This window comes from Gavialis gangeticus, unplaced genomic scaffold (assembly GCF_001723915.1).
Source record: "Gavialis gangeticus isolate Ggan-Ray unplaced genomic scaffold, GavGan_comp1, whole genome shotgun sequence".
Classification (NCBI taxonomy): domain Eukaryota; kingdom Metazoa; phylum Chordata; order Crocodylia; family Gavialidae; genus Gavialis; species Gavialis gangeticus.
In genome coordinates, this window is record NW_017728992.1 from 49,284,100 (window position 1) to 49,294,547 (window position 10,448).

General features: G+C 46.3%; 1 protein-coding gene across 5 annotated transcripts in view; it reads left to right on the forward strand.

Moving 5' to 3' along the window:
* FARS2 (phenylalanyl-tRNA synthetase 2, mitochondrial) overlaps positions 1-10,448 on the forward strand; it is a 531,358-nt gene that overhangs the window by 14,145 nt on the left and 506,765 nt on the right. For 3 of the 5 annotated variants that reach the window (XM_019522122.1, XM_019522131.1, XM_019522107.1), the window contains exon 2: positions 1,278-1,403. In XM_019522122.1, coding sequence (XP_019377667.1) covers positions 1,278-1,403 — 126 coding nt within the window. The remainder of the gene's footprint in view (positions 1-1,277; positions 1,404-10,448) is intronic. The other 2 variants (XM_019522113.1, XM_019522137.1) reach the window with 2 other exon arrangements.

A 10,448-nucleotide genomic window follows, 5' to 3' on the forward strand; every position in this document is an offset into this window, starting at 1 on the left:
TGGGGGGGGACCAGCTCCCACTGCTGCTCATCCGGGGGGGAGGGGGGGCTGTGTCCCCGGATCTGCATGGGATGGAGCAGAGCAGGCTGCAGCTGTGGGCTGGAGGCCGTGCTGCACTCAGGGTGGGTGGTGGTGGTGCTGGGAGGGCATTAAGGGGTGGGGACTGCAGCCACCCCAAATTTCACTGTAGCCCCCCCAATGCTGCTGCCACCCACACCAAGAACACGCCCCCTGTGCCCTCCTGAATGAGCAGCAGGAGCCACCAAATAACCAGACGAGCTGCCAAGTGAGCTGCACACAGCAGCAGGAACTGCTTTCCATCCCTGCCACCAGTGCCCCTGGACAAGTCACGGATCTGTCCCATGCCCTCTCTGGCCCACCTGGGCAGTGCCTGTCCCAGGTCTGCTCCCTCCCTCACCGCGGGGGACATTGATCTGCCCCCCTACGCCCCTTCCCTCCCCCCTCCCCTTCCACAACAAACTTACCAGCTGCACACAGCTCTCTAAGCTGCTGGGCTGTGCTCACTGCCTATGTGCTGCACTGTGGCTGTGCACATGCATGGGCTTTTATTGGCCAAATTATCAGCCACTTCATGCTGATTTCCATTATAGTAAATTTTCTTTATATTGGCACCAATCCGATATCGAACCAGTATGTCGGTGCACCTGTACTGTGCAGCTTTCCTTTCCCCTCTTCCCTGCTAGACTGTGCCCACCCAGAGTTAAAGAATAATTTGTAAGCTAACTGGTTATTACTGCACTTATTGGTTAAATGATTAAAATTTTAACTTTTTATATCCCTGCTTCTTAGAGGTGGTGTTGTGGCAGCTGAGTTTGATTCATGATATTTCTGTTATCTAGTGGATACTCTAATCTGGTAGCAAAACCAGACAGTACTATGCCTGTTGTTCATGGTAAAATGTCAGAAAGCATGATTCTTCTCTCATCTGGACAACCACCAATTCTTGGGTTTCTGTCTAAATTTAAAAGGATTTCCTTTTTTTAATCAGGAAGACAATATTTTGTGTCCCAAGTATTCAGTGAATATTGTAATTCTAAGATTCAAACCATATTTTAGTTTTACCCCTCTATTCAATATTGCTTCTAGGCTGTTGTGGAACTTGAAGCATTCATGGTTGTTATGCCTGTGATTTTAGGAAGGATCTCTGAGGGAATGGGAATTCTCTAAGGAGCACAAGGACAGAGAAGTGCAGGTAATCTGTATTTTCCTTATCACGGCTACAGAAGACTGTTTATTTTTTGGTCTTCCATTCTATAGGTTCTCATCTCCAGAGGAGGTTATACCCAAACTCATGTGTCAGGCGTTCTGAAGGAAAGGCAAGATCAGAAGAACACCCTGACCAAAGCTTACAGACACAAGAGAACACCTTTCTTTGGAAGTAAGTGTTTCTGTTTCTATAGCTCACACCTTCAGGGACCCTCATTCTCAGTTGCTTCTTTTTAAATAAGAAGCAAAGTCCCTCCTCATTTTAAGAGAGCTTGCTACCAACAGAGATCATGCTAGACTCCTAACTTTGCCCTTGATATCAAGTTAATGGTTTCTTCATCTCTTGTACCATGTTGAAAGAAATAGTGAGGCTCAAGATAAGTGGAGGGTGGCAGAATCTGACCCTTTACTTACCTTGATTTGTGCCTTCCTTTGATGTATGAGAGAACCAAGTTCTGTCTCCATAAGTGACTTACAATGTGACGAGAAAAATCATGTAGTCACGTAAAATGCACCTTGGGCAGAATTTAGGCACCTAAATTGAAATAAACAATCTACAGAAATCCTGACTACCTATTTATATGGCAGGGTATCCGTAGGTGCCAGGGACTACTTAGTCCTTTTGCCTTAGAGTGTCATGTACCAAAATATACATGTAGTGTTGGAGATGGGCTGAAACCCATGCCTCTCTCTCTTTTCACTGGATTACAGAGCTGTATTGCTTTTTCTCTCTCTGGCCCCGTGAATCTTGCTTTCCTTTCTGCATAGTGGGACAGCTTCAACAAGTAGGGTGTAAAACAGCCTCATTCCAAGCCTAGTCTGTACTCTGGTGCTTAGACCCCATTCCTAGGAGGTGAAATGAAGAGATCTGAATGCCCCTAGGCTGGGAATGGCATAAAACTCGCATCTCCTATTTCCTGGGAAGGCAGTCTGACTGCTGGATTCCTTTGTAAACATTAGGTATCTGTTCTTCTGTCAGGTCGTGAAAGAAAGAAGCAAATGTGTTTTCTGTACCCAAAGGGTCAGTTTAGCTGATGAAGTCCAGGAATAAATTTCAGACTAAATCTCAGGCACATATAGGTGTCTAACTCATATCCAGGAATCCGGGTTATTGGTTTGCTGTGGAAAAAACACACATTTTCTCCTTCAATGGAGAAAAATGTGGATTTTCTCTTTTCAAGGAGAAAATCATAGATTTTCCCCTTTTAAAGAAGGAACGCATGGGAAACAGCAGGGTCTCCTTTCAGGCTGGCACAGTTCCAGCCTGCAAGGGACTGCTTCTGGCTGACTGGCAGGAGTGGGAGAAGAGTGAGCAAGGCAGGGGGTGCCACATGCATGGGCACGCACACATATGCATGTGGCAGCCAGGAAGCTTGGAGAGCAGCTCCTGCAGCTCTCTGCAGGTAAGTCTGTGGGAGTGGGGATGAGGATCGGGAAGGCACAGGCCACACATTGGGCAGAGGGGAGAGGAGGAACAGGCCACTCATTGGGCAGGGGGAGGGGCACAGGCCACACAGAGGGAAGAGGGGGCACAGACCACATGTTGGGGGTAGGGTGGGAAGGGGCACAGCTAATGTGGGGGGGGCATGTGTCCCCTAAAATTTCTTTGCCCACAGTGGGGCACAGGGCTGGACCAGCTCTGGAGGAGCCACCTCCATGGTGCAGGGGAGGGACCCAGTGCAGGAGAAAGTGTCATGTCACCATGGCTGCCAAGGTGAGGCACAGCAGTGATGCGGAGTTGTGGCCCCCACTGCTACGGGGCAGGCAGGGGGCACCTCAAATTATGGCCGTGGTGCTGCGGCGCTCCCTCCCATGCCAGGTCCCCCCTGCTGGGCCACGGAGGCAGCTCTTTGGAAGCTGGTCTGGCCTGGCTGCAACCCCTTACCTCTCACTGTGGGCACAGAAATCTTGGGGGGGCATGTTTCCCTGCCCCCCCCTGCAAACATTACCTGTGCCTCCCACCCTCAATGTGTTACCTGTGCCCACACCCCACTTCCCCCCATACCCACTCCCTTGCTCATGTGCTGGGGGCAGTGAGTTAGGAGTGAGGGGCACCAGCAGGCCTGAGGGGGCTGTGGCTTGGAAATGAGGGGCAGGGGCAGGGCACTGGCATATCAAGGCTGCTCAGTGCCACAAAGGGGTGGGGGGAGCAGCTGCAGGTGGACCCACATCCTGGTGAGGAAAGGGGTAGGGGGAGCTCTGATTTTTCCATGATAAAAAGCCCAAAATCAAATACCAAAATATATAGGCATTTAGAATTTATTTTATTCTAATGACTGAAGCACTGGTAGGCTTCCAAATTGCTTTAAAATTCTAAATATATCAATAAAATGTTGTGTTCAACTGATACCTATATATATATAGTGGCGTTTCATTTTAATAATGGAAAAACACAGGTTTTGGGTTTTTAAATTGGGAAATCTGTATATGGCGGTTTATCAGAGAATTTTCGATTTTTAAACAGACAAAACCAGGATTCCTGCTCATGTCTCTAGGTAGGCACTTAAGTCTTGGAGAGAAGTAGCATTTTGAACCAGCTTCTCTCTCTTTTGGCTGATTGAGCATCATTCCTTCCTCCATTTTTAGATGCATAATTCTCCCCTTAGATGCCTAAGATGGGTTTGTGAATTCTATTCCTTTTGCTGGGAGGCTGAATTTTATGTGTGGTGATGCTATGCTTAAGTGTCTTTGTGGATCTGTGCTTTAATGACCTCTCCCATGATTAGATACAGAGGCTGAAGTTTAACGGAGGATTCTCTAAAGCAGTGGTCCTTTACCTTCTTAGACTCAGGGCACCCTTCAGATAATGCCAGCTCTTAGTTTCCACTTGTTTTTCAGACTACAGAAAAACAATAGAGCATTTCTTCTGTTGCAAAGAACACAGGCCACAACAGGTCAGAATGTTTTTAACACAGTGGATTCCTGTTTGAAATGTTTGGGTTTATTTTGTGAATCATGTTTGCACACCTCCAAAGCATCCTTGAAAGGATCTCAGGGCATCCCAGGTTGCTGCACTACCTTGGTTGAGAATCATTGCTCTAGAAAACGAATTAAGACCTTCCCGTTCCAGAAATATTAGTGTGGATTTAGGCTTTTTTTTTTTTACGCAGATATTCTTCCAAATTCTGCTTGGGATCGTATTTGGCACTGAACTTGCTTTGTTTCCTCTTGCCTATGATCATTACAGTTTATTACTTTTACAGAGGGGATCTGCACATTCATATTCCTTTTATTTCTCTTGGATATGCTGTCTGGTAGTCTCTCTCTTATTCAGAGTGGACAAAATCAGATTTGGAGTGCAAATAATTTAAGATAATTTGCAAAATGTTAGGACTGCTTTAATTTTTCTTTGCATTTCATTTGAATCTTTTTTAATCCATCAAAATACCATAATTTCTTCATCACTAATGTTTCTGAGCACCTTGGTGTCTATCTTATTTCTTAATTAGAGTCATTGCAATAATATTTGTGAAAATTGGTGTTCATTTGATTTAATTGTATTAATTGCTGTCTGGGTACTGAGCAGTACAGATCATATTAGTGTGTACAGTCTGTTTCTTGTGGAGGTTATGATCTAAACCAGACAGATACTTCACTACAGGCCTAAGTGTCAGGGACCAGGAGATTATATAATATGTAGTATATAAAACAGTTATTTTCAAGTAAGCAACGCTACCTTCTTACATTGGCATCTCTGTTTTGGGTTGTGATGGTTTCCTGGAAGTATGAACAGGGAGAAGGATATTGTTTAGTGAAGATACACAAATTCTCAGCCCAAGCTTTTGCTGGTTGTGTTTGCAAGGTAAGTAGCTCTTTCGCTCCCTTCCCCTAGTATGTTTATCTAGAAAGTTCAGTGAAATATATTCAGTCTTTCATGGTGGTGTAGACAAATAGTTCATAAATTTTTCTTTTTCTAGTCAATTACTATAATATCCAAGCCACCCTTGATTTAAAACCTGTTGTTTACACTGACTTGCACTAAGCACAGGAAAGCATTATACTTATTATGATTTCTTTTCTCAGAGTCCCTGTGTAGTTTTTTTATTGATTGTAAATGAATAACATTTAAGACCTTTCAGGGTCTGGTTTCTCTTCATTTAAGTGATTTACTTTTTTTCTCTTTATTGTCTTCTCTGTTTGTTGAGTTTATTTGACCCTGGTCTTCTTATTGTTCTCACTTCTCATTTCAAAATCCCCAGTGAGTGAGCCTGCAGGCTGTGTGTGGAACTTGATTCTTTAGTGTGTCTCAGACTGCAGTTCCCCAAATGGTTATAAAGAAGCAGCAAGAGACAAATTTTACCCTTAGACAGTCCTCATACATAAAGGAATGCAATGTTTATTGAATATTATTCTGTCAGGTGGAGCCTTGAGGTATGATGACTTTAAGTGCACTTCATTAATAATAAAGATATGATTCTTTATTTTTTCTCTTTCCTTGGCTTGCTGTATCTTGCGCCAGCTTGTGAGAATAGTTTATCCTGGCTGAAAAGGTGTGGAGTTTTTTTCTTGTTTTTTAGTTTTGTGAAGGGTAGAATGTACAGATTCACGTGACTACAGTAGTTGGTTAAAGATAACATGGGTGGAGTTCAACATACTTTTTTCACTAAGGCTGGCATTGGAAGTAAATATTAATTTCAGGCATCTGAGGCCACAGAAGAGTTCTATGCAGTAATTAAAATCTGTTGCTTCTTGAAAGCCCTTTTAAGCCCTGTTACACCGTTCTTCTTCCTCTGAACCTGGATTAAAGCACATCAGCATGAGGAAGCATTCTATGACCAGAACACACGTTTGCCCTTTGGGAAGGGGATGCAAATCTTACACTAGTTTAAAAATGGCAGGATCCAGTGTGTGCGCCAAACTTCTTTTCTGTTATGGGTATAGGCCACTTCTGTTACAGGTATAGACTGGTTTTTGATCATGTACACCAATAAAAGTGTAACGTCTGTACCTGGTCCTGAAGCACTATATGGCTAGATTTATAAACTAACAGCTGCTGTAGCTTGCTGAATTGAGAAGTCTTGCCGCTCCTGGGTGAGAGCTATTTTTTTCCAGCAGTAAAAACAAAGGTGAAGGATACTCTCGTTGTTTGTGTTATGGTGCTCTCAGACTTTTCTAAGTTCTGTGACAGAAGGACCAGAAGAAGAGACAGCTTTTGGTACTATTTGTGATACCCTTTCCCTGATTTGATTGGGATCTCAAATCATAAACTCTTTGACAAAACTAAAAAAGATATTAACAGCCCCTTTTAATATTATTCACGCGTGATTAAATGTGGTATTGCCATGATAATGTTGTGACGCTTGCACACTTATAATGCAATATAACAATTCTGAGCATATTATATTTTAGCCCTTTAACTTTTACAGAACCATGTTGTATCATGTAATTAGAACAAAACCTGATCCCATCAACACAGGTAAGATTGATACATATTACAACTTGGTCTATCTTTAACAAGTGTAGACAGAATTTTAATATAAAGAATTTTATAAACTACCTAACAAATCCTTCCTCTGCTTGGATGTTCTTTCTCATTTTGAGAGAATCTTATTTCTTGTAGTTTTAAACCTCCCTAGGTAGGACTGAAATATAATTCAGAAGTTTATTTTACACTGAGTGTGACACATTTCGGGAGTATGTATAAAATAGTTGCAACTCTGCTATTCTAATCCTTATAAGTTTAATAGTTGCACAGGAAGACTAGCAAGTATGGCGGAAGACCAGTTTGGCTTAGCAGGGAACTCTTCAGTGAGCTAAAACACAGAAAGGAAGCTTACAAGTGGAAACGTGGCCAAACTACTAGGAAGGGGTATAAGAATATTGCTCGGGTATACAGAGATGAAATCAGGAAGGCCAGAGTGCAGTCAGAGTTGCAACTAGTGAGGGACGTGAAGGGTTTCTACAAGTATGTCAGCAACAAAGGGAAGATCAGGGAAACTTTGGGCCTCTTACTGAATAGGGGAGACAATCTTATGATGGGTGATATGGAAAAGGCTGAAGTGCTCAGTGCCTTTTTCACATCAATCTTCACAGTCAAGGTCAGGTCCCAAACTACTCCACTTGACAGCATAATCTGGTGAGAAGCCAACAGTGGTGAAAGAACAGGTTAGAGACTATTTAGAAAAGCTGAACATGTACAAGTCCATCAGGTCAGATGTGATGCACCTGAGGGTGCTGAGAGAGTTGGCTGATGCAACTGCAGAGCTGCTGGCCATCATCTTTGAAAATTTGTGACGATCAGGAGAGGTCCTAGATAATTAGAAAAGGACAAATATAGTGCTCATCTTTAAGAAAGAGAAAAAAGAGGATCCAGGAAACCTCAGACTATTCAGCCTCACCTCAGTCCCTGCAAAAATCATGGATCATATTCTCAAGGAATACATTTCTAAGCATTTGGAGGAGGAGAAGGTGATTAGGAGAAGTCAGCATGCATTCACCAAGGGCAAGTCATGCCTGACCAACCTGACTGCTTTCTATGATGAGATGACTGGCTCTGTGGATGTGGGGAGACCAGTGGACTTGATGCACCTTAACTTTAGCAAGGCTTTTGATATGGTCTCCCACAACATTCTCACATGCAAACTAAGGACACACGGATTGGATGAATGGACTGTAAGGTGGATAGAAAACTGGCTGGATAGTTAGGCTCAGAGGGTAATAATCAGTGGCTTGATGTCTAATTGCCAGTCAGTCTCAAGTGGAGTGCCCCATGTCTCAAGTGGCGTCAGTCCTGGGGCTGGTTTTGTTCAATAGCTTCATCAATGACCTGGAAAATGGGATGGAATCCACCCTCACAAGTTTACAGATGACACCAAGCTGGGGGGAGTAGTAGGTATACTGGTGGATAGGGCTAGGATTCAGAGAAAACTTGACATATTGGAGGATCAGACCAAAAGAAATGTCATGAGGTTCAACAAAGAGAAGTGCAAAGTCCTGCACTTGGGAATGAACAATTCCATGCACTGGTACAGGCTGGGGACTGACTGGCTAAGCAGCAGCTCTGCAAAAGGGGACCTGGGGGTTACAGTGGACAATAACTGAATATGAGCCAACAGTGTGCCCTTGTTGCCAAGAAGGCTAACAGCATACTGAGCTGCGTTAGTAGGAGCATTGCCAGCAGATTGAGGGAAGTGATACTTCCCCTCTATTTGGCACTGGTGAGGCCACATCTGGAGTATTGTGTTCAGTTTTGGCTCCCCACTACAGAAGGGATGTGGGTGAATTGGAGAAAGTCCAGGGAAGGCGATTAAAATGATTAAGGGGCTGGGGCACCTGACTTATGAGGGGAGGCTGAGGGAACAGGGCTTATTTGGTCTGCAGAAGAGAAGCCTAGGGGGGATTTAGTAGCAGCCTTCAACTACCTGAAGGGAGGTCCCAGAGAGTTTGGACCTAGACCAGGGATAAGTAACCCCTGGCATGTGTGCCAGTTAGTAGCATGCAGAGATATTTTCCCAGGAGACGTGTGAGGAAATTGTTTAAATTTTTTTTTAATTTGCTGCTCTGGGCTCTCCCAGAGTTCTGTCTGAGTTCTGCTGACCCTGCCCCGTGCCCCCAGGCTGTGCCCTCCAGCCCGGCCTGGCCTGGCCCCTGGAGGCGAGCTGCGGGTAGGTGCTGCGGAGGGCTGCTGAGCTGGAGGCTCCCAAAGAGTGGGTGAGCCTGGGGCTCAGGTAGATAGATGCCCCATCCCACTGGGGTGCTGAGCACTGAGGCTGGGTGCTTGGGGCAGGGTCCAGGCGGCATGGGGTGAAGTAGGCATGGGGGAGGAGCCATGGGCAGGCCGGCCTGGCCATCCCCTTGGGAGGGCAGGAAGTGGGGCTGCCCCACAGCTCTGCGGGCTTGGGCCTCAGCTGGCTGATGGGTAGGTGGGCGGGGGCGCTCAGTGGCACCTGAGGTGGGGCCCGGCCTGGCCTGGCCCACGCAGCTCTGCAGGTATGGGGCGCAGCTGCCCTGCCCATGAGGGGAGGCTGCCTGGCCAGGGCAGGATGCCGGACTTGGGGGGGCTCCCGGCTCCAGACTCAACCTCCTTGTGTGCCAGGCACAGCACAAGTGGGGCAGAGCCCCCCCTGGTGCAAGGGCCTGGCCATGGTGCAAGGGCCTGGTGCTCAAAGCTGAGCTGGCCACGAGCCTGCAGCTCAGCGGCCCTGTGCAGCACCTGCCCCAGCCCCTGGAGGGGAGCAGCAGGTGGGCAAGGCCGGTGCCTGGGCAGGCTAAGGAAGCCACAGTGATTGTTTCTGGGTCCTGGGGGGCTCCTGTAGCCAGACCCTTGCACTGGGGGCAGCTCTGTCCCACTTGCGCTGTGCCCAGCATGCAGGGAGGCTGAACATGAAGCCAGAAGCCCCCCAAGCCCAGTGTCCTGACCCAGCCAGGAGGCAGGGTGGTTGTGCCCCATGCCTGCAGAGCTGTGCAGCCCGAGGTTGGCCCCACCTTGGGTGCCACTGGGTGGCCCCACCCTCCTGCTGTGGCCCAAGCCTATGGAGTCCTGGGGCAGCCCTCACTTCCTGCCTGGCCCTGCCTTCCCAAGGGGCTAGATGAGCCCTCCTGCCCGTGGTGCCTCCCTCTGCGCCTGCTTTTCCCTGTGCTGCCCAGATCCTGTCCCTGGTTTTTGGCACCCTGGTGCTGCCCCTGCCTAGGTTTGATGTGGGACTGTCTGCCTGAGACCTCACCCTGAGACCATCCGGGAGGCATAATCCCCCTGGCCTTGATGGCTGCTGCTGGGGTGTCACTGCTTCGGACACTGCTCTGGATGGGCAGGCCCCAGCTGCAGCTGGTAGTGGTGGGAGATGTTGGTGACAAAGGCATATCCTCTTTCTCTCTTTCCTTTTTTTCTCTCTTCTTTTTCTTTCTCTTTTTCTCTCTCTCTTCTTCCTTTTCTTGTCGTCTTTTTCTCTCCCTTCTTTTTATCCCCTCTATCTCTTCTCTTCTTTCTTTCCTGTTTTCTTTCCCTTTTGTCTCTTTCTTTTTTACTGTCTAATCTCTCTTCTCTCCTGTTTTCTCTCTCCTTTTTTTCTATTTCTAGTTTTCTCTCCTCTTTTGTTTCTTTTTGCTTTCTTTACCTCTTTCTTTCTTTTCTCTGTTCTCACCTTTTTTCTCTTTTCTCTGTCTCTGCTCTCCTCTTTTTCTTTTCTCTCTCGCTCCTTTTTTCTTCTTTCTCTCTCTGTCTCTCTCATTACAACAAAAAAGAATGCTTAACAAAAAAGAATACACAAGAACAAAGGTAGTAT